General features: G+C 46.1%; 1 protein-coding gene across 1 annotated transcript in view; it reads right to left on the bottom strand.

Moving 5' to 3' along the window:
- Positions 1-23,939, bottom strand: part of ERGIC1 (endoplasmic reticulum-golgi intermediate compartment 1) — a 56,479-nt gene extending 32,540 nt beyond the window's left edge. Inside the window, exons 1-2 of the mRNA XM_064388257.1 lie at positions 23,767-23,939; positions 3,121-3,182 (exon numbers count right to left, since the gene is read on the bottom strand). Of these exons, the coding sequence (XP_064244327.1) occupies positions 3,121-3,182; positions 23,767-23,924 (220 nt within the window). The 5' untranslated portion in view covers positions 23,925-23,939. The remainder of the gene's footprint in view (positions 1-3,120; positions 3,183-23,766) is intronic.
- Positions 23,940-24,520: the final 581 nt, after the last annotated feature.

Below are 24,520 nucleotides of genomic sequence, written 5' to 3'. Positions count from 1 at the left end.
ATGCATAAAGCTTCGTTAACTGCAGGAGCACGGCGACGTTCCCACAGAGCTCCAACAACATCTGAGACAGGTTTTTTAAAGCTCTAATATGATAACATGATCAATATATCAAAGGTTGCTGCTGTAGACACACTGCTAATCTGCAATCCCAAAAGGATGGGGAACTCTGCCAAGGTTTTGATTCCTGCACTAACCTTTTGGTACTCATCCCTTCCACTACAAACCCCGTGTGAGTACATTCCTGGCTCTGCCTCCCCACCCCACGAGAAATGAGAGAAAGGCAAAGTGTTTAACACATCACACAGACTGAGAACATGGAGCCATGTCTATATTAAGGCATAAAATTAATAGTATTTATTATTCAGTGGAGCAAACTGTTATGAAGCACAAGGAACGGGTCCTGTTACAGGCGCCATGTGAATCATAACTTTGATATTTCCTGATGTGTATTTAAAACTCCAGCCCCCAAACAGCACAGAGTATTTCTGGATAACGTTTCCATGTGTGCATACAACATGTGCATGCAAACTATGCATCCACACCGATGGCTGGGGAGCAGGATGGTGCCAGCAGCTGCCTGGGCTGCAGGCTCCCCTCCAGAGCCCCACTGCTCCTGTCCAGCCAGATGCCAACTGTCAGCCAGCCAGGAGTGCTGCTGCTGCCTCTGTACCCAAACATGGCCAGGCTGTCACCACGTCTGTCACAGTGGCTCCACAGACATGCTACACACCTGCAAAAACTGGTGGAAGAGGGACAACAGCACGACAGGGATGCTGCCTGAAGAAGGGAGTTTTATTGAGGAAAAGGAATGAGTGACTTCTACACACTTCCCAGAGAAGTCCACAGCAGTGGCTGTGTGGTTCTGGACAAACCTCACTATAAGTAAATTCTTGGTTTCTTCACTCCTAAAAAAAAAAATTGTTGGTAGCTGAGTGGCTTGCACACAGATCTGAAGTACCTTGTATGCAGCGTTCACTGCAAATTTGGGAATTAAAAATCCACACCTAAGAAAGCCTCAATAACTCCAGCTGGCTCTGAGCTTGCTCATGTTTGAGATCACCTGCTCTTCTCCCTCAAAATCCCCCAACACTCTCTCTTAGCTGCTTCTTCCCTGAGAGCCTTGGCCCCTTCAGCCCTGGTGACCAGAGCTGTTCTTTTCCACCTCTTTTCTTCTGTAATCTGATCTGTGCCTTCTTCCCTAATGAACCTCAATCTTTGTTTTTGAAAGCAGACCTTTATACAATCCAAAAGCCACAGTTGAAACCCTGCAGCAAGTCCATTCCTATTCCAGAAAGCCTTCAGCACCAGAATTGATACTGAACTAAGGTTTCATCAGAAATCATATGGAAAAGGCCTAAATTAATAGCTGGATATCATGGACTATTTTATATCTGCTCTGTAAAACTTGGAGGACTTAAAGAAAGCCAAAATAAAGTTGCAGTCACAGTAATTCCACATGACTACTAAAATCTAAAAGCTTTTTTGAGAGGCAGAACCTTCTCCTGCACTCAAGCTCCCAGTGTTAACACAGGCTGACTTCCCTAAAGCAATTTTTCACCAGGTCATGCAACCTTCCCAGGCTTCCAACTGGCCTGGCAAGGGGCTGGTCTCATCCATGGCCTCCTACAACACCTAAGATTAGTGGCTTTCAAATTACAAGCCACAGGCTTGGTCAGACAGAAAAAAGCCCATTAGAAAAGCTGCTCACAAGATCCTCACAGGCAAAGCCACCAGTTTGTTGGCTGCCTGTGGGGTTCAGAAGCTTCTATCAGGCTGCCTAGAAACACTGTGAGAAAAAGAAGGAGAACCAGTTAGAGAAGAAAATCAAAGCCTGAGATGCTGTAAATAACAACAGAGAAAAATAAGTCAGCTAATAATTGTAAGAGTCACAACCTTGAAGCCTTCCCACAACAGACTTATCACTTGAGCTGTTTACTGCAGATCTGAAAGCCTAAACTCTGGTGGCCTTTGATGGTTTTTTTTTGCTTCTAAAATACTCTTTTGCAGGTGATTCATAACAAGAGAAATTCTCAAAGGGAGCCCAGTGGCAGTGTGGGAACTCTTAGTTTCCAAAACAGAAGAGAAGGCAGGATCACTCACAAGTTCAAAGTGTTCTTTCAAAACACTAAATCTCATCCGCCCCTGAATTCCCAAACAGTTTGAGTCAAGCTCTTTGTTCACAACTTCAGCAAACCCACATGGGAGTTGGGATACAAGCAATTCAGTGGCCAGGAGAACTCAGGGGACAAGGACTCTGAAGGTAAATATTTAGGGAGAAGTGTAATCTTCACAGAACACAGGATAGCTGAGCTGGCAGAGACCTCTCTGCAGCCCATCCCATCCAACTCCCCTGCTCTGAGCAGGTTGCTCAGGGCCAGCTCTGGTTGTTTGGAGCATCCCCAAGGACAGAGACTCCACACCACCCTGGACAACCTGTTCTTCCACCATGCTCACAGCCAGGAGTTTCTCCAGCTCACAGAGGGCTTTCCTTTGTGTCCTGATTCACTGGCACTGACTCAGTCCTGCGTGCTGTCACCAAGGGATGTGACATCACTCACGTCAGCAGTGACACACAAGACTACTGACCCATCTACCAGCATGGCTGAGTGGGGCACAGCTCCCTGATCAAAGGAAGTCCCTGCTCAGAGGGACAGGAAAGCTGCATGAGCAGGGTAATGACAGGATCAGGCCCGGCAGGATCAGCCTGATCAATGTTTACCAAGCCCTCTGCCCAGCCAGCTCGCTGCACATAATTGTGTGAAATGGCATTACTCAGCCTGCAGCCTCCCTCAGGAGCAGGAAGGAAGGAAAAGGGGCCCAAGGCAAGAGATGTGTATCAGGCAAAGTCTGTGTATTGATACATGGCAGTGAGAGTGGATCCCTATCAGTGGCTGGAGCTGGAGGCTCTTTAGGGCCCCTTCCAACCCAAACCATGCCTCAATTCTGAATTCACACAAACCATTCCACTGTTTGATGGGCAGAACAAGCTGCCTCAGCAACAAAGGACACCCTTTCCAATGTTTAACATCCCTTTAAAAGAATTCTCTGCAGACAGAGAGGCCAAACAATCTTTAATTTTAGACCAGGGCTATGCAAGGACATCAAAAAGAAGTTACTTACTAATGGCCCCTGTGTAGGTTGGCTGTGTAAGGTCTTTTGGCACCTTCCTGTAGATGTCAAACCTGAAAGAGGAAAAGCACCAGCCATGAAACAGGTGGAACATTTCAATACATTTCATGCCCCCACAGGGATGAACGATGCTGGAGTTTTTTCCATCCAGCTTTCCAACAACATTTTTTCAGTAGGCAGGAGGATATGGGAAGGAAAAACAAAACAAAAAAAACCTTTTCTTTTGTACAATTATGTAACTGTGCTCTGTCTTGGCTCCCATTTCCAAAGCACTTCCCTCCCCCTCCCTGCTGTGGATCTGTGCAATCTGAACGGTGAGAGCAGCCAGGCAAGAAGTCATGCTGGACAAGTTTATAGACCACTGTAAAAAGAAAAGGATACTCTACAGACTCCTGAATAAAAAACCCAGTAAAACACAACCTGTATTGCCCCTTGTCATTTATACCCAGCAAAGCCAAAAACAGACAACCCCTAAGTCAGAAACCCAGGTGTTGAGATCAAAAAACATCCCTTGGTCATTGGATACAGCAACAGAAATGAACCCAACAGGTTTGTTCCTCCCCCAGCAAAGTCCAGTTTAATATTAGCCCGTTGTTTTGATTCAGTCATAGTTTTTAATATCCATAGGGCTCAGCTTTGCTATTTTAAACTGCCCATGGTTAAACTCTCCCTGCCCTCGTGTGTTAGCTACACTTCCTACCACCTTGTGTTCCTGCACGCCCAACCGCACTGCAGCTCTGACATCAGCTTTTCCATCACTCAATAAAAATTAATTAATGCATTAAAAACACCCACCCAGCCACCCTAAAGAAGGAAGTGACCGCTTCTCCCTAAAAATAGACTTTTTTGGATATGCCACAAGTGGGTGAGAGCTGATGCTTTTTCCAGCCCTGGGCTTCCAAATTCCCAGTCCACACTGCACCGAGATGAGACACCCCTGTGTTTATTCAGGAGCTCCTACTACACCAAATACTTTACTGGGAGTTTAAAAACTAGAAAACTCTTCTGTAGTCTTCAACTGCTGAGGTAGCTCTGAGGAACTGCATGAACAAAACAGCATTTGCCTTGCAGGAGATCAGAAGGACACTGTGCTTCACTCAGGAGCTGAAGCTGGAGGAAGGAAGGGAAGAAAGGAATGGAGAGCAGGTAGAAATTTATTTCAGCTGCCCAGCTGGAGTCCTGAATAAGCTGTGCCATCACTTAACACCCCAACAACCCTCTGTGAGACACCTGACAGCACAGGAGCTGTGTTTTCATCACCCCTCTCACTGCTGTCTCCTAAACACACCAGCAATATTCCCCAACCAAACAATCCATGTATGGTTTTCCAGCTGCCCTGAGAACATCTGGAAAGTGCTGTTTGCATTCTTTCCACATCCACCGAAGCATCAGGATGGTGAAAGAACCCAAAGTAGCTGATGACATCATGGTCTCACAGGCAGAGGAAGCTGTTGCTCTCCCAGCCCATTAAATGCTGAAAGCTGGCGTCGTCTGGCCAAAGTCACAATAATAGATCAACAAGGCTAAAAAAGCTGAGAGAGAAAGAGGGAGACAGAGCACGTGAACACCAGGAGCTGCTGAGTGTGAGCCAACACTCAGAAATAGGAAACAGCTCCAGGCTGGATTCAGTAAAAACAGCAGCGTGTGGATACTATAAAAGGAAGTTTGTTCTCACCATCAGAAATATTTACTAGTATTGAAATGATGGCACATCACAGCTTTAAAAGAAAAAATAATCCAGCTTTTTAAACAGCTCACTGGAAAGCTGATGTCATATGAGGCAGAGTTCTCTCCTCTGAGATTATCATTTCATCACATAAGTGACACCCAACACCACAATTTAACTTTTCCATGGTCTAAGTAAGCTTGGATTAGGCAGAGACACTCCAAAAAGTGCTCGATTCAGGTTTTATGGATGGAAGCAGAAGCTTGAAGGATGACATCCGGAACCTGACCAAGCAGAAGGGAAGGGAAGATGTACTAAATCTTGCACAAGGATGCTGGAATGATCACAACAGTAAAAAAAAGATAAGTCTGGGACAAGAGGCAAACACTGCCACTTAGATTTTGCTGACTGATGTGTGACACCAGTAAATCCAAATGATCACCAGCCCAAAAGAAAAAGGACTGGCTGTGTGCAAGTCCCCTGGCAGAACAATCAATTGCTTGGAAAAGACACGTTCTGAGCTAGGAGGGTTTGTAGTCTGGAACAGGAACAACAGTCCTCAGGGTTCCAGGCAACTTGTCATCCAATACTGGACCAATTTACACAATTTCATCAGTCTGATCCCTGTTGGTGAAAACAGCAGTGGGGTTGTGCACTCAGAGAAGGGCAAGGGAAAGCCCAAATGGCATCAAAGTTTGAAGAGAATGATGGGAGATGGCATGGCCAGGACAAAGAGCCACCTTCTTCACTCTATTTAAACTCTAAGTTAGAAGATATGAAATGTAAAGGATTCAATGACAGCTTGAAAAGTATGTTTGTGAGACACCAGAGAGATCAAATGCTAGCAATGAGGACAGAAGCCCAAAGAAGGCTTCACTAATTACATATATTATAAAAATAAGTAAATCAAGCAAACGTCACAAACAAATCTGTGAAGTTGACAAAAGTTATTGTAGCAGGAGACCCAAAACCCCAAGAAATGAGAGATTTGTGGCAGCTCCTACCAGACCTAAAGTTATTGTAACAGGAGACCCAAAACCCCAAGAAATGAGAGATTTGTGGCAGCTCCTATCAGACCTAAGGGTCAAAAATCTGCCTCCACTAGAAAAACCTTTCTCCTTTTGCCACCGGCTCCTTGCCTACCTCCCAGAACTGAAAGCAATTCCAGGAGAGCACTTACACTGTCCTGGGAAGAGAAAAGAGTGAGGATTAGACACCAGAGATGATTTGTAATGCACAAGGGAGGAGCTGTGAGCGTGGCAGAGGGGAACAGGTTTTACCTGCCCTCAGGTCAGACGTTCCTGCAGCAAAAATTCCAACCAGCCTCCAGGTTCCTGAGGCATTGGTCACTCGGAGGAGTATTTGTAGCCTGGGAACAGAGAGGAACCTTGTGCTGTGTTGCAAGAGCTGCCTCCCTGCTGTAGCCAAAGCAGTGGAAGGTGTGAGCAATGCTGCAGGGAGCCTGGAGTGCAGAGGGGCTGCACTGCCAGCTCACAGGGCACACACACCCTGTGCCACCCTGAGCATCCACTGGCAGAGACTGGAGTCATCTTTCGTGACCAGGAGGAACCAGGGTGTAGATTTACAACTGCTCAGTGAACTCCCTTAACCTGCAGCTCACGCTGCTTTAGGAAGGGAGACATCACTTCACACTCCCACAGCAGGCACATGTGCATTTTCCACTGCACCTTGTTTATATTTAGCTTTTGGCAAGTTTCTTCCTCCCCTCAGAAAGGCGAGACTTGTAAGGAGAAGTTGTATCTTTGAGTTGATCAATTAACATCGTTTCAGAGTGGAAACAACAAACTTGCTGCTAGGAAAGCTCTTCCTCCAGGTCATACACGTTCTCATAAAGGGAAGGCTGGGCCTTGCAATTCCAGAATATGAGGCTAAAGATAGAGTTAGGCTGTCATCACAACAACAAAGGAATTTCCTGACACATCTAGAGTGTCTTTTCTTTCAATGGAGAGCAGGGCTGCAAACACAGAAATAAAAAAAGCCCGTTTGGAAATGTCAGAGGTTTGCAGGAACCAACATCCATAACTAACATAAGGGAATGCTACAATGGTTTTTTACCAATCCAAGAGTTGAAAGGACACGGCAAAAAAAACTTTCTCACCTTCCTGGTGGGAATGTCAACAAACTGGTAAAGCAACATCACAGAGATGAGCAAGGCCATTCCTAAGTAGGTTCAAACAGAATTCACAAATCTTTGTGTGATTAAGGCAGGTCAGGGGCAGAACTGCAGCTCTCTGATGGACAGGAGTGCCAAAGTCCTGGAAAGAGCGAGGTGAGATCGAGGTGGTGACCTCAAAGGAGCCAAACAAAAGGGTGGCACATTTCAAGTGCCAGCAAGTGTCAGAAGGATTTCAAAAGCTGTACCTACACTAATATGGGCTGCTGCTACTCAAGATTTTTTTCTTCAGAGAGGAGTGTATCATAGAATCACACAATGGTTTGGGCTGGAAGGGAGCTTAAAGCTCATCCAGTGCCACTCCTTGCCATGGGCAGGGACACCTTCCACTGTCCCAGGTGACTCCAAACCTGTCCAGCCTGGCCTTGGGCACTGCCAGGGATCCAGGGGCAGCCACAGCTGCTCTGGGCACTGTGCCAGGGCCTCCCCACCCTCACAGGGAAGAATTTTTTCCTAATACCCAATCTAACCCTACTCTCTGTCAATTTGAAGCCATTCCCCCCTGTCCTGTCACTCCAGGTCCTTGTAAAATTCTCTCTCCATCTTTCTGCAGCTCCTTCAGGCAGTGTGAGGCCACAATTGTGTCACCCCAAAGCTTCTCCTGTCCAGGTGAACAATCCCAGCTCTCCCAGCCTTTCCTCCCATCCTGGTGCCTCCCCTGGGCTCTCTCCAGCAGCTCCAGCTCCTTGCTGGGCTGGGGCAGCTCTGCAGGTGGGCTCTCACCTGAGCTGTGACTGCCACTGCTGGGTGAGCAGCAGGGAGGGCAGAGGACCCAAACACTGCAGTTTTTTTCTTGAGCTGATGCTTCAGCTGCCTCCCCTGAGCCGAGGATGAGCTCACTCCCTCAGCAGGAGCTGCCTGCCAGGGCTTTATGTACACTTGAACAGTTTCAAGTTTGGACCCGAAATATTTCAGGAAATGAAGTAATAAATACATTATTTCACTGACGATTTCCACACCTCCAAACAGAAGAATCCTCTCTGACTTCTCTGGAATCTGAAAAGAGCTTTTTTAACAACTCTGTAAGACGCTGTTATGTTTTTCATGAACAAGAAGCAAAGAATGTGAGGCAATAAAAAAAACCCCAACAACTTTTAAGTAGAACTAACTAGACAATGGTTAAATTCAAATGCCCTGTAGCAAAGGGAAACTGATACCCAAAGTAGGTCACATCAGAGAAGGAAAAACACTAATTCCTCCTTCAGTTTCCAGCAGTTGCCCATCCCTCCCTGGCACAAAGACAGGAGGGATGCCATGGTACCCAGGCTGAATTTCTCCCAAAATTTCTGTGTGGAGTCCCTGCAAAGACCCAGCAGAAGCTCTGGAGTGAGCAGAGTGGAATGTTCTTATGTACCATTCTCCAAGGTCTGGTTTTACTGATTTACCTGAGGGACCAGGAAAAGGCTGCTCTGGAGCTCTTGGGCTGTATTTTGGATTCCAGTTAATCAAGCAGGACTGTAACACATTCTTATGTGGCACTTGGTCACAGAACAGAATTTGGGCACTGTAAATCCACAGCAAAAAGATCAATTTTTGTCCCAGAAATTAATGCTCACAGACAGGGGAAAATGGTTTTGTTCTTCAGGCAGATTATGTTATTCCCCAGGAGAACCAAATATTTAAAGATCAGTCTTCTTTTTGAAGCATACTGGCTCTATTGCAGGTACTTCAGCACATCCTGACAGTTAGAGGCCGTGAGCATTCACTACAACAAATTACATTTTTATGTCAGAGATGATTAAGAAAAAATGAAAACCCAACCAGCATCATGGCTGACATTCCACTTTTAGCAGGTCAGTGGTGGTGTAAATACACCATTGTCATCTTGGCTCAGCAGAAAGGGTCCATGGCTGTGATTCACCCAGAAGAATGTGGGTGTTGAAACAACACTTGGTTCTCCACCTCCCATGCTCACCAGCTTGGAGAAGTGACATCTATTTTTCAGCAGATACCACATTTGGAGCTGAGGTCACTAATTCCTGGTGACATTACTCACTCAGTAACGAGTCCAGTGTGGAGTGAACAACTACCTTAATTTCATTACACATCAGTAGCTTTGAGATCTCTCTGAATAAATGAGACTGGTGCTGCTGAACCAATTTGTTTCACTAACAAAAAACTTGAAGCGACTTGCAGGGACAACACATTTTCCAGCAAAACCAGAATTCACTATGAAGCTAATCAAACACCTGGCAATTCTCCAGCAGAAGTGACTGACCTACACAAAGGGGGAATTATCAAACACAGAGAGAAAAGTCAACTTTGAGGGTGTGGAATCTCCCTCACTGGGGATATTCCAGAACTGTCTGGATGTAAAAGGTTGGACCAGTGACCCACTGTGGTCCTTTCCAACCTGACCCATGCTGGTGATTCTGAAAAAAGGGATTTAGGGTCAGTAGAAATGCCATCCCTGATTGTTTCCTTCTTGGTAAGAAACATGACTTCCCTGAGAAAGGGATGGGCTGCAGGCTGAAAAAGAGAAAGGCAAGACAACTGTAACACATAGACATGGGGTGGAAATAAAGGATAATACACCTTTCCAGGCTGAGATGGCTTCCTGATCAACAAAAACCCTCACTCAAGGGCTCCAGTTGAAAAGAGCACGAAGAAGCAAAGAAATAACACCCCCTTTCTTCAGCCCTTCAGTGAGAGGCGGATTTGGGCAGTACCACTCAGATTTCTGTGGAGATCCCTCTTCTCACACAGAATTGATGTATCTGCAGTACAATTAATTCACTCCCAAGGCAGGAGGCAGGAATGAGTCTGTCTTTGCACAGCCCCTTTGAAAACAGGGCTGTCACACCAAAACCACTCTCCTTTTTTTGCTCTAAAGCTTGCACAGCAGATAACACTGAATTTTTAGGCAATTTTCTCTGCTCTCTGAAGTGAAAGAAGACTAAGTTGGCCTTTGAGAAGCTTTTTCATGCCAGAACTTTCCTTGCCACTGCACAGGGAATACAAGTGGGTTAAAGCAGTTACCAAACCTTGTTTACCCTTTGTTTGTTTGCTGGTGATGCCCCTCCCCACTGATCAGCAAGGAGCTGCAAACTGCAGATAAACTCCAGTGAAATATTGCTGCTGGTTTCCCCCATTTGTCAAGTCCCCCTTGCAAAGGGGATCAGAGCATGGCTGCAAACCTCGAATCTCAAGAAAGCATGAGGTCACTATTTCTCCACACACACCAATTCCTGACTAAACAAAGAGCTTGCCTGTGCTTTACAAAGTCCACTCATCACACACTCACCAGTAAACCCAGTTACAACATGGAAGAGAGAATTTCTACTGTTACATGCTGTACTTGTCATGTTCGAAAAATGACACACAGGCATTAAGTTTTAAAAACCTCAGTCTTGAAAAAAAAAAGGTGCTTTTTGTCAGAAGATAAAGTACTCTATTTGTTACACTGGTTTTCTTCTTCAGGTGGATAGAAAAACTGCTGCATTGTGCATTTCTGGGAACATTCATTCAAAACAACAATCCCAGATGGCTTTTGATGAAAAAAAATCAAAAAATTATAGCACTGTGGAAGATACACAGAGAGCAAGGCAGGTGCCAAACAGCCCTGGACAGTTAAGCCTATGCAGCACCAATTTGGTTTTTGATAAGAGTCACTTTGAGGCAGGTCTGTCTGATAACAGGCTTGAAAACTTCCACTGCCTTTTCTGTGAGAGCGTCTGTCATTCAGACATTCTAAACAAATTTGGTTTTGGGCCACATCCCTCAGAATTACACAAGCCTCTCTAATTACTTCATGTAGATATCAGTGAATCCAGCCAACTACAATTTCTGTTTAAGTGCCTTTAAAGAGACAAATCATCCTCAGCTCTGAGGATTAGTTTTCCCTGGAGACAAGGACATAACCTTGGGATTTGTCACTCAAAACACTTCTGTTCTTCCTCTTCCCATTTCTTATCTGCCTCATTGAACCTCTTTGTTGTTTTACTGAGCAGAGATGGTTGGTTCCATCCCCTTTATTTGGGTTCCCCACAGGACCTACAGACCTGGTGCAGAGACAACCAGCTCTTCCCACAAGATTTGTATAACTGGGTCTATTTTGAAGTTTGATTTCACGACAGAACAACTGCAGTGGCAATTCAGGAAACCAAGGCAGGTGTGAAGCAAGAAGAGAATGAGAAACCTCAGCCCCACTTGAGGAAACACATCTGAGTGCTCGTGAAATGAGCTGGAACAATGGTTCTGGAGAGTCTCTCCCCGTCCCACCACACAGCTTTGTTTCCTCAGATTTCTGCTGCTCCCACCTCTGGAAGACCCTTTCCTAGAGACAGCAGAAAAGTTTATGGACTATGATTCATTCAGTAGCTGCTACTATTAAGGCTCTTAGCAGAGATACCAATTACAGCTGAGAATCCACTTTGCATAAAACACTTCATCATTTTTAAGGAGGACATGTGAGGCAGGGAGAAACTCAGTCATGGTAAATATAACTTGGATTAAGTCCATCTGACATTCAAAGATGACTGTGCACAAACAGGCTCCATTTTCTCTCTCCAGGAACACTTCAGAGGAGGTTGGTGTTAAAAAGGGGAGATAGAGTTTAACCACCCTGTCTCAGCAGCTTCCCATCTCCCCTTCCTCAAATCAATGCAGCTTGGAGGCAGAAGGGGAGGAAAATGTTGATTATTTTCAATGTGAATTTATGGTATCAAAAGGAAGCTCAGCGTGCTGTCAGAGCAAGATCATTCAGGCTGGAGACACGAATGGAAACGCCCTGGCTTTAATCCCCAGTGGTATTTCTAGAGAAACCTTCCCACCAGAGGCATGCTGCTGAGTGACAAAGAGCATTTTTATCTGTGTGCTCTGCTGACTTCACAGGCAGCTTCTCTGCTCATCTCAGCAAAGCCTGAGAATTAGAAGTGCCCAAGAGAAAACGTGGCTCCCTCCAGCTTGGGCACGGTGGGGTCTGTGATCAGACCTGGAACACCCAGGGATGGCATCCCCCACTCTCTCCCCAGAATCCAACACAAATATGAAGTAAAGCAGATCCTCGGGCTGTAGCTTCTGGATCAGGAATGGACACTTGGAGCTCCTGGGACCGGTGGAGGCTGAGGAAGGGCCTGGAGCATCTCAGTGCCCAGGGAAGGCTGAGGGAGCTGGGGCTGCTCAGCCTGGAGAGGAGCCCCAGCTGAGAGGAGCCTCAGCCCTGGGTGTTCCTGGGTGTTCCTGCGTGTCCCTGTCCATCCCTGTGTCCCCCTGTCCGTCCCTGTGTCCCCCTGTCCGTCCCTGTGTCCCCCTGTCCGTCCCTGTGTGCAGGGGCCAGAGCAGGCCCAGCTCTGCCCCAGGCCCAGCCATGGCCGCAGAGCCCCGGGCAGGGCCTGAGCCCAGCAATTCCCCTCACAGGAGGCAGAACTGCTGCCCTGGGCAGTGCCAGCCCTGAGCAGAGCCCAGAGGGGCTCTGGGGTCTCGTTCCAGAGCAGGCTGGACACTGCTGTGCCCTGAGCCCGGGGACGGCCCTGCTGGAGCAGGGAGGTGGCACCAGGGACCCTCTGTGCCCTTCCAGCCTGGCCATCCCGTGGAACTGCTGCCCCCAGACTTGATCTCTTCAGACAGACCAAAAGAGAAACAGAGACGGCATAGAGAATACTCCAGAGTTACTGAAAAAAAAAATAGATTTTAAATAAAACTCCAATCTCTTAGCTAAGAGCTTCCAACCTGTTTAACAGGCAGCAACTGTTCCTCTGTTTCCTTGGGTCACTGCTTCCAAACAATGACTTTGGGATAATTCATCCCTGCTTGTCAACAAAGCTGCTGGGCACCAGGAGCCCAAGCACACCAGCTGAGGAGCACAAGCCATCAGGTGGCTTTTAAGCTCTTCAGAGGTCATCAAGCTCTAAATAAAACCAAGCAGGCTTCGACACAGTCTCACTCCACCAAAAGCAGGCAGGTACTTCTATCAGAACAGACTTTTCTGGCTTCATTCCCTCCTACAAAGCACATCAGACACTCGTGGTAAGATCTTGAAAAGCAAAGCTGTTACTTCTGTAAAATGGATAAATCTAAAGCCACCAATTTAGCTTTCAATGTGACAGCTCAAGCTGAGGGGAAATACAGAGGTAGAACAAACACCACAGCTGTGTCAGGTTTGCACACAAGGCACTCTTTTGATTAGCAAAATACCATTTACTTAGAAAATAAAATCCCAGACACCTGTCTGAAGTAGTTGGGGGGAGTTTTACTGCTCACAGTTGTTGAAACCATCCCTAGAACTCCTGTGCCCAGGACCGGAGATAAAAAGATCTTCACTTGTTAAATTGATCTCATCCAGCAGTGTAACAGCTGGGGTGTGCAGAGACAGCCTGAAAGATCAGTTACCCCATTGAATATGTGAAATAAACCAGCAAAGATGGCCCTGGAGAACAGCTGGGATCTGGGACACAAGAGAAGGCAGGAGCAGGACACAAGTCCCCTCTGCTCAGTGACCCTGCCAGGGGCTGGGCATCACCACATAAAAAGAAAGCTGGGCAAGGGACACAGACTGCTCAGCAATGCCCTGGGCTGGATTATGTTCCCCAGGTGCTCTAGAGCTGCTACAGGAAAAAAAAAAAGTCAGGTGTGACCAGCATTTTGGAGCAAGACTGTGAGCTAGGAAAGGATGGGCTTTAATTGGGGAAGCATCAAGAAAAGCCTGTCCTTTTAAAGCAAAGCCTCTCTTACTTGACAATAAAAAAGTGGTGAGTTCCAACAGCCCTCTGCATTTTTAGTTCCTGTGCTGGGAAAAAATCTCCAAGTTTGCTCCACAAACCTAGCAAAGAAAGAAAAATTTCTACACATAGTAAATTAATTTTAAAACAGGTGAAGAAGTAGAGCTGCCTTACTCTACATGTGTATAGAAAGCATTAATTTTTCTATTTTCATTGAGAAATATTAGCTCAAGATTTAATTCTGAAATCCTTTCTCTAGCTGTTTTCCTTCCCACCCAAAAGCAAGTGCATGTTCTGACAACTCTGCAAGAACACTTAGCTCCCACAACCCAGCACAGATAATAAAATCAATCACTCTTCTCCCAGTCCAACCAAGTAGGTGAAATCTGTTTAAATGAATGGGAAAACAATGGTAGGAAGTCAGCAGCGGGGGCAGAAAATAGGAACTACTGACTTTTGAGCCCTTCATTCTGCTAATTCTTTGTTTAGATGACATTTCTATGTTTCCTGTCTGCTGGCAGATGAGAACATGATGTGCAGGGAGCAGCTCAGGACAGCTCTGGCAGCGCCAGGCTGTGATCCCAGGATGAGCAATGGGAGCCAACAGACCTGAGTTTGTTCTGCTCACTGTGTAATTCCTGTTCCACTCAATTAAACCTTTCTTCTTCAGCTCATTCACTCTGCACAGCAGCACCTGGCAACATCTGCCCACCTTCCCTCGTGGCAATCTACAGATGGGAAAATGCAAATATCTGAAGCTAAACTAGCAGAGCTCCAAGTTCTACCTGAAGGAATGGCTGGGGTTGTGTCAGGGGGATTTTAGGTTGGATATTAGGAAAAGGTTCTTTGCCCAGAGGGTCGTGGGGCACTGACCAAGGCTGCCAGAGCTCCAGGAGAGTTTGGACAACACTCCCAGGGATGCAAGGATGGGATTGTTGAGGTGTCTGTGCAGGGCCAGGAGCTGGGTCAATGATCCTTGTGGGTCCCTTCCAGCTCAGGACATTCTGTGATTCTCTGATTCTTTGAAGGTCTCTACAAGGAAAGCAGCAGGAAGGTGGCTTTAGGAAAACAAACTGGATGTGCTCTGCAAGAGCCCAGCTTGGTTCAGTACCAGCGCTGTGCCTGGAGAGCAGTTTGTGAACAGTCCTGATGGTTTGGGGAATTGGGACACAAACTTTGAAGCATGTGCAAAGTAAGATAAGTGATCCTGCTAATCGCAGTTTCACACAGAAAATAAACACTGAATACACAAACACCAAAGCTTGGCCCCAGTGTGAGCTGGAGATGCAAATACAGATTCAAAGCCGGACCAAGAAGCCGATACTTGTAAATACCAAGGAGTTATTAACACATTTTATAAGATTAACACCCCCATAACAGCAGATAAATTACACACCTCATTAAGCAATCGGCCGGTCCTCATTTACACACAATGGGACATTAACACACACACACTGCACAACCCGGGCTTTACTGGACAAACTCTCAGGGCTTCAGAATTACATGGGAAACTGGTTAATCCTCAATTACTTTGATATGAGAAGGACCAGACAGGGAGGTGGAGGGGCTGATGGAGTTTTAAACCAGTTTATCTGGACTGCAAGCAGGTGAAGACTGCAATTTCTCAAATGCTGTATGACTGACTTCTCACTCCCAACATCACAGCAGTTTTCAAAGCAAACAGGATTTTTTTCTGACCTGCTGGCTCTCCACACTCACAAACCCAGGAGTGAAATGTAGGAATATGTTTCCTTGCCAGCCAGCTCCTCCCTCTTAATTCCAGTTCCAAGAACATAATGAAACCAGGAGAGGAAGTGTCTGAAACAAGGAGGAGTACTGAGAACAAGAAAACAAGGTTAGGCCAGGAGGACTGTCATTAATTATATAATCCAGCCTTTGGGTAACTGGACATTTAGGGAAAGGGGCTGGGAGAACCTTGGAGGCACCAGCCTGAGCACATTATGTCATCTGGCCTGCTGGTTACTTAGCAGGTACAGGATCTGCATAGGGACAGAAAAACAAACCCATTTAGTTCTAGGACAAAACACTTTCAATCCTCACAACAGCTGCTGAAAAAAGGCACAAAAATTCATACATTCTACTCCCACTTAGATTGATTCCAGTTCTCCTTTTCCCTCCCTTCTGCCTGCTCTGTGGTTCTATTATGCTGTCCTGCAGAACACCTTTTTGTCAACCACGTGCCAAATTTTGTGGTTTTATTCTTCCAGTGCATATCAAGCTTGTTCTCTCAGAAGTATACTCAGTAATTGTATTGCTGCAATATGCCAAAAGTGCAACTATTTTAGGTGACACTGAAGGATGGAAGACAGGAAGCGGTACATCACTTTTCTTTTTCAAAATAAAATGTTAGGCTCAAACACATTCCAAAGGCAATCAGGAGGAGGAGGAAAGTACAATCTCAAATACTCAAAGGTGGAGTCTTGCCAGCAAGCATTTTATTTCCTTTTAGGCAGTGAAGCAGGTGTCAAAATGAAGGATGGAAGAGAAATGTATTTTTAATAAAGTGAGCAAATTACACTTTGCTTCATCAAAACAGGAGAAAAGTGTCATGAAGAAAAAATGCTCAAGTAAGGGGACTGGTATTTAAAGGGATCCAGCCCTTTGCTGGACTGTAAGAGCCATTGTACTCCTGAGTGGGAGCAGCATTTTCTGGAGAACAGACAGAATGGAGAAGAGCATTAAACATATATGGCTGCTCCCCAAATCAAGCAGATTGTTCAGATACTTGAATGCCATAAACTGACTGGAACCTTCCTGTCCCAGAGCCTTCAACTCAGAGATTCTGGTTCCTGCAGCTCCTCAGCACATCCCAGCACTCCCACCCATCATGATCCCCTTGGTCCTGAACATTTCTCCTTTTCCCAATGGGACACCTGCCAGCTCAGGGTCCTCAACCTTCTGCCACATTCCCTGCCCACAAACAAAGAAAAGTCCTTATCTGCACCAGACACTGAACAAAATTCAAAGCTGGACTGTGATTTCCAAGAATTTACCTGCAAACAACCAAAGAGCCGTGGAAAAAAAGAGCTGTACCATAGTCTATCCCACAGCTTCCAGAAATCACAAAACACTACTGCTGCCTTGCACTGCTGAGCACCTTGAAACAAGATCTGGGAAGAACTATTTTAGCATCAGAAAGGAGCAGGTTTTATTTGGAGAAGCTGCTTTCTGGTTTAAGTCCCAGCTGCGCTTGCTCAGCACAAAAATCAGAGATTGGTACAAAAGAGCATGAACTAATATAACATCTGGGGAATCAAGAAAAAAATGGGGAGAGAGGGATATGTAAAGAAAACAACTCCATATTCATAAGGCTTCCCTCAAAAGTACACAGGCCAATCCATACCTACTGCAGAGAGAAATTTCTCCAAATCAGTAAGAGAAACTCCTATCCCATACAAGGGATTAAAATATATTGTATTTTTCCAGAATATCAGTAACTCTGCAGTGACCAGCTCAGGTTCTCCTATTTAAATTCCAATCCAAGAAGACAAGAATTTCTGTACAAGCATCTACAACTCAGTCCTGGTTTTTATCTGCACATGTGTTACCTACAAGCAAGCACAACTCTTCTGCACTGGCTTCCAAGACAAGTCCCTGGTTTGATACAACTTCCAAGAAATATCTATATGAATGCCCACTAAAAAAAACATAACTGATACAGACTCAAGAGCTGCAATTTGCAGATTTATCACTGGTTTTTGCTCCAGCTATAACCTGTTATAATGCAGCAGCCCCATTCAGATTTCAGTGCAGTTGGGTCATGTTTCATTTAGAATGACACAGAATCCAAGCAGAAAACAAGGTCACATTTGCATTACTGATGTTTTAGGGGGCACACAGTGGTCTGCAGAGAGGGACAGTTTGGAAGCCAGGTGATCTGCTTTAGGATATAATTAAATAAACACTAAGGAATCATGACCTGAAGTCCTGTCAGCAGTAGTACAGTCCTGCACATTTTAACACAACATTTTGAAGGCTCTTCTATTACATGCTAATCTTTCTGGCTTCTCTGAATTAAACTAAATACATTTCATTTGGAAACATCCTTCAGAAAAAAACAAACAGAAAAGCAAACATCCAAACACACACAATTCAGTGAGTTGCAGTGGCCAACTACATCTTGTGTGTGTGTCTGCCATGATTACTACTGAAATACTTGGACATTTCGGTATAAAGAAGATTTACTACTAAAATACTCAGGCATTTCAGCATAAGGAAGATTTTGTAGATTGTGGCAAGGCTGTGGTTAATTTTTTGGCAGACCAAGTTTTCCATTTCGAGAGCAGCTGGCTCTGTACAGGAATACCTAGACATCACTTCAGGGCTTGTGCTTGGACAGAAGACAAGAAAAACAGATGATTCCCCACTCCTTCCTTCATTGCAAGACTATTCTTTCCTCACCACCTCCACCATTTGAACTACATGCCTAAAAAATACACCAGCACACTTCAAAATACAAGCTGAACAACGTCCACAGTTCCCAGTCCAGGCTGGTGGCATTGCTTCAGCTCTGTTTACAGTGTGATTCAGTCATTTTCACAGCAATGAACTATGATGGCATGAAGGAAGCATCTGTGTCACCAAGGACTGAACAAAGGAGGACAGTTAAAGTTCAGGAGGAACAATGCAAAACTTTCCTACAAAGCCAGACTTTAATATTTCCCTACTTACTCAGGCAAAAAAATCTCCACTCCGCTGATATTTTGAGAGAAATGATGCACTAGGGACACTTAGAAAGGAATATTTACATACATGCACACCGTGTATAATCAGTTATTTGTGGCACAAACATCAATAGACTCTGTCTGTACAGCTCTGCCTGCCCATCTGACTGCTGTGACTGCAGAATAATTTCTCAGGTGCCCTCAAAGGGCTATTGTTGAGCCAAAGTTAGTCATGGCACTGCTTGGCACCCGAATCCACGTTGGCCATTACGTAAGGTGGCAGCAATACCACTTGGAAGGGTTGTTTACCAGTGGCATTGCACAATGTGAACTGGAACGGGCTCCAGACGTGGCTGCAGGTGGGGATGGAAATGCAGCTACTGCTGAAATGAGCTCAGTTTGTCAGAGCATGCTGCCAATAATGCCAAGGTCGTGGGGTTGGACTTGATGATCCTTGTGGGTCCCATCCAATGGAGAATATTCTGTCATTCTGTCATTCTGTAAATCTTTAACTACCCAGACCAGAGCTGTGCTGGGGCCCCTGGACACTGATTTAGGAAGTGATGGCTACAAGCTCAATCAAATACAGGAATTAATATTTTGGACAAAATCATTGCAACCTTCCTGCTCTCAGCAAAGGGAGTATGTTTGGGTTTAAATTAGACCTAAGGGTTGTGAAGGGGAATGGACAGAGAGATGCTCACACCTGTGACCTGGCACAGTTGTGAATCGATTCCTGCCCAGATTAATGAGCACAAACCAGGGCATTTTAGGTGATTTTGAGTCTACAGAGAAAAATCTCTTCCAAACTAAGCACCCCTCAGATACCTCCTCGTTCACTTGTTAAGGCAAATAACTTGATTTTAGTCTTCAGGTTTCTGAAAAGAAGGAACAAAAGAGTCTTTCATGGTCCCCTCATTTTTCTTTTGGTCAGGAATCGATTTCACAGCTGTGCTTGGTCACAAGTGTGAGCATCAGTTTGCTATTCACCATCACAATTTTTAGGTCTAATTTAAAACCAAACTCCCTTTGCTAAGAGCAGGAAGGTTGGAGTGTGTCAGCTTTGGTTAAGACTGAACAATCTGATTTAAAAGAAAACTTTCAGGAACTAAAGCAAAGACCTGCCTGTGTCCCAAAACAATAAAAATGATCCATAGGTCTGAATCAGCACACCCACACTAAAATACCATTTATCACAGACATGCCAAAGAACAGCTGACAGTGGGAGCCTGTCACACTGTGCAGATGGAATAAAAGTTTTTGCCTTCTACTCTAGGTCAGCATTTAAATTGAAATCCTTTCTAAGCCTGGCTCCTTTCCCATGACCTCCAAAATCCGGGTACAGCACATTGTTACCTTGTACAGGTTATCACATTGTGAAAAAAAAACCAACCAAACCCCAAAACCAAACAAGGACCAATAAAAAAACCCTAATGAAAACATCACAGTGATTAACTGTGGGAAATAAATTCTGAATTTCTCAATTAAACATAAAAATAAGGATTCACAGATATTTGCCACTCTGTGTGAAACACCTGGCCAGGGCACAACTGTGAATTACCCAAGATTAGAACAAAAACTTGATTTCAGAGTGGTCTATTTTAGTTTTTCTCAGTGTAACCAACTAAAGTGAGCAAGATGGTTCACAAGTTTCAGTATCTTACAAACCCATCAGTAACTCTTCCATGCAGATAGGCAGGTGCAAAGAAAAGGCACCAGAGTCAAGAGAATTTGCAGCAATGCTTCTCCCCACCATGTCCTCCTCCAATGCAGGGGAGTCACGTCATTCTTACAGCTGCAATTCTCATTTTTATTTGTGTCATTCTCAACACCTGAGCAGTTTGGAGTGCCAGCACCAGCTCAGCCTCCTGCTAACAGGATCACACAACATGTGGGATCCCTTCTGGCTGCCTCTCAATCACCACTCAAGATGACCCAGGCTTAGAGTTTAATCTAATTATGATTTGAGGCTGCAAGTGTGACACCAGATCTAAAAGGCTCCAAGGGGAAATACCCTTTCAGCTCCAGTGAGAGAACTCAAAATCCCCCATCAAACGCATCCAAAGCTGCTTTGCTGACACAAGTTCTAAAAACCAGGACATGGGCAAGAAGGGAAAAATCTGTCTTTGTCTTTCAGCCAAATGGGTGTTAAAAAATAGGAAAGAAGCAGGCCTTCTGGAAATACAAACTGATTTAGTAGTTCTGTAGGAGGGCTGGGTTCTTGTGACATGCACTGAACAGACCTGTACTGAGGCTCCAATCTGGAAGCTGAAAACTTGGGTCTGTACCAACATCACAGCAGGACTGGGGGGATTAGTCTGAATTAAATGCTTTGAAAAATGAAAAGCATGAGGTAAATACTGAGTACTACTAAAACTCTAAAGATGCTTGGCACAGAATAATTATTATTCATGTGAGATTACTGTGAAAATATTGGTTTATTTAGGAATTAGATGAAGTTTGTTTAGGAAAGGGAACCACTGATAAGCCAAAAAGCCAGAAGTCCTACAGAAAAAAAATGTACAAAAAAAGTACAAGTAAAAACCAAGCTACTTCCATATGAGACTGACTGATGGAGACAACGTCCAAGAAAGACTCTTAAGCAATTTTGCTTCTTCAATCTAGCTAAGTTTAAGACAGAGCAAAGAGATTTTGTCCCATGGAAGTAAATGATTTCTTTGACTTTTAGTTGGTGAAGAACAGGGACATTCTTGGTCCTGGGCTGCTTTAATTACTTGTCATTTCTGTCTCCATCATCTCCAGATGAGGTTTGGGCAACTTATTCCTCCTAGAGCTACTTTGTGTGGAAACAGCTCAAAGCCAAAACCTGCAGCTGCTCTACAATGCCCCTCTCTACACCTGGTGCCAGCCCTCACCATCCTGCCACCCTAAAACACCAAAAATAAAGCTGTAAGAGAGGGGAGGATACAAAACCAAGAAAATCTTGCCTTCCCAAATGTCCTTGGCAGAGCAGCTAAGGCCAGAATTCCTTCAGATGCAACGTGAAGTGTGTGGCCTCCAGAAGGACACAACACCTTTCCACATGGAATTCTGCACTCGAGAAGATATGCAGGGGCATTTCCAAAAGTCTCCTAACAATCCAAACCCGTGGTCCACACAGGCATGTAAAAGGCAGGGTACCAAACTGACCTGCCAAAGGGAGCATCCTGCTGAAATCCCTGAGAGAAAACCCTTGAAATTTACATGGTGAAAATGGCATTTTCATTCAGAAACTTACTCAAGGCGGTGACCTTTTTTCTCCAAGAGCCTTGTACTGCATGTTGTAGAGCTGTCAGGAAGTACCTGTGTGGTTTTTTTTTAACGTGTGCATCATACTTTACCTACAACAGTAAAATTTTCCAGCCTCAGCAGATTTTTTTCCACTACCTGCACTATGAACAAAACCCACAACAGCTAAAAAGGGCTCTAACCTTTGCAAACCTTCTGGTCCTGAACTCTGTTCATGCTTCTAAAGCAGGAAAGTGGCTTGCTGCACGTGACAATAGCTCCTCTGTACTTCAGATAGGAAATTCCTGTTATCAATGGCAGCTTTTGAAAAATTCATCCTTGCAGAAAAGCTGAAGTTCAGTGAGCTTACGTTATTTGAGAAAGAGCTTTGAAGTGTCTATTTCTAATCCTCCACTCTGAATGACAAAGAAGTTATTTGCAATTGTGAATCTTTAAAATGCAGATCTGAACTGATGTCTCTGTTTTTGTAACTCATTAACACAAACCCTGCTATTCAGCTTTTACTGAACATCTTTTTTCCATCCCAAAGTGAAGCACTAGTGCTGTCTCTTAAGATGATTATGCTCTTGGTGAGCCAGTGTTTCCACATGCACATTCTGAGACCCAACAGAAATTACATTTTCAAAGACATCAGAAATAACATTTTCTTTATCTGCTATTACAAAGTGACAGCCACAGCCCAGGATCTCTTATTGTTCATGTATTTTACAAGTCTGAAAATGGATGGCAATAGGATTCGCAGCTGGCAGAATGTCTCCAAAGAAGAGTTTTTCTATCAAATTTTACACAAAAGCAGAAATGAGGCTCTGGGCCCCGGATCCCACATGATCCAGCAGATGCTGTTTCCAGCTTCAGCAAGTTTTCATTCAGAAGCAACTGCCTCCATGTTCAACAATGCCCCATGGATCACACAAGATCCTGTTAGCCTGTATAAATGAGAGGCCTGGTTTAGAATTACAGCAAAAATATAATAAAACACTGCACTATCACCATTTCCCATCTCGAAGGGGTGCACATGTAGGGGTCATGATGATCCTACATGGAAAGGACTGTAGTTAACTGCATATTCCCAAAAATGTATGCATTTTTTATTGTACTATTAATGATGTAGTAAAATCTGTATTAGCAAACTCATCTGAGCATCTTCCCCATGGCATCTCTGAACTTGGAAAGATGCAAATTGTTGGTTCAAGAACAGCTCGAAAAAGAAAATGAACCTGCAGCTTCTATTTTGGCTGCAGTGAAGTCAGAGGGGTCTTTTTCACTTCTGCTTTGGTACCTGGCAGTGCCTCCAATGGCCCAGGGGATGAAGGAGCCACACAGAAAGGCCAAATGCTACAACTTGCACCTGCCCAAAATGGCAAAACCAGAGGTGGAGGCGTCGACGTTGGCTCCCAGCCATGAGACACGTGGCACAGCTTTGGCACATGGAGCCTGGCTGCAAAGAGGGACCCCTTAAAGATGCTCTGGGAGCTCCACCCTAAGCAGCGACCCCTAAAGCCACTGTGGGAGCCCCACTGTCAACTCCTAAACCTGCTGTGGGGACCCCACCACAAGAAATGACCCTCTGAAGCTGCTGTGGGAACCCTCCCATAAGAAATGACCCTCTGAAGCTGCTGTGGGAACCCTCCCATAAGAAATGACCCTCTGAAGCTGCTGTGGGAACCCTCCCATAAGAAATGACCCTCTGAAGCTGCTGTGGGAACCTCACCATAAGAAATGACCTTCTGAAGCTGCTATGGGAACCCCACTGTAAGGAATGATGCCCTAAAGCTGCCATGGGAGCTGCACCATGACCTTCTAAAGGTGCTGCAGGAGCCCCACCACAAACAGTGACCCCCCTCACAAGAAGTGAGACCCCAGACACTGCGGGAGGAGCAGCAGCCCAGCACCTCCACCCAACACCCGCATCCATCACCCCGCAGGTCCTGCCCAGGCAACCCCAGCTGCACACACCCCCTTCGGCTGCATGGAACCGCACTGTGGAGCTGGGCACAGCCTCCCCAATCCCTTCCCTGCGCACAGTCCGTCCGTCCATCCATCCATCCATCCATCCATCCATCCATCCATCCATCCATCCACCCGCCCATCCCACGCGCACCGGCGGGCGGGCAGCGGCGCGGGGCGGCTCGGGCGGTCCCCGCGGGGCGGGCGGGCTCTGTCGCGACTCTCGGCGACACTCACCTCCTGAAGTCAAAGGGCATGGTGCTGGCGGTGCTGGCGGCGGGCGGGCTGCGGGCGCCGCCGCCCCCGGCCCCGGCTGTGGCCTCGCTGCCGGCGGCTGCAGGGCCAGGAAGTGACGGCCCCGGCCGCGGCCCCGGCGCCGCGCAGCCCCAGCCCATTGGGCGGCCGGGCCGGCCGGGGCTTCCGCCGCCGGGTTACGGAGCGGCGGCACCGCGCTCGGGGATCCGGGATCCGGGATGCGGGGTGAGGGATGCGGGGTGAGGGATGCGGGCGGCCCCAAGCCCCGCGGCGCTCCCGCACTTTGCAGGGTCCGCTCAGCCCCGCGGCTCTCAGGGCGCTGGCAGCACGGATTTACGGAGTTATTTCGGTTGGGAGAGAGATCTAGGATCATCGGGTCCCGCCTGTGCTCCATCCCCACCTGGTCCTCAGCCCAGAGCACCCAGTGCCACCTCCAGCCCTTCCTGGGACACTCCAGGGATGGGCTCTCCCAACCACCTCAGCACCTCCAGGCACAGGGAGGATAAAACTGGCACACTCCACAGCCTCTTTCAGCTGGCTGCTTAGAGGATTTCATGGAATCTCTGAGGTGGGAAAAGCCCTCCCAGAGCACTGAGTGCCAGCTGTGCCCCATCCCCACCCTGTCCCCAGCCCAGAGCCCCAGTGCCACCTCCAGCCCTTCCTGGGACACTCCAGGGATGGGGATCCAGCCCTCCCTGGGCAGTTCCAGTGCCTGAGCCCCCTTTCCATGGGGAAA

The sequence above is a fragment of the Passer domesticus genome, chromosome 13 (assembly GCF_036417665.1).
Source record: "Passer domesticus isolate bPasDom1 chromosome 13, bPasDom1.hap1, whole genome shotgun sequence".
NCBI classification, from domain to species: domain Eukaryota; kingdom Metazoa; phylum Chordata; class Aves; order Passeriformes; family Passeridae; genus Passer; species Passer domesticus.
This window is presented reverse-complemented; position numbering and strand designations above follow the sequence as displayed.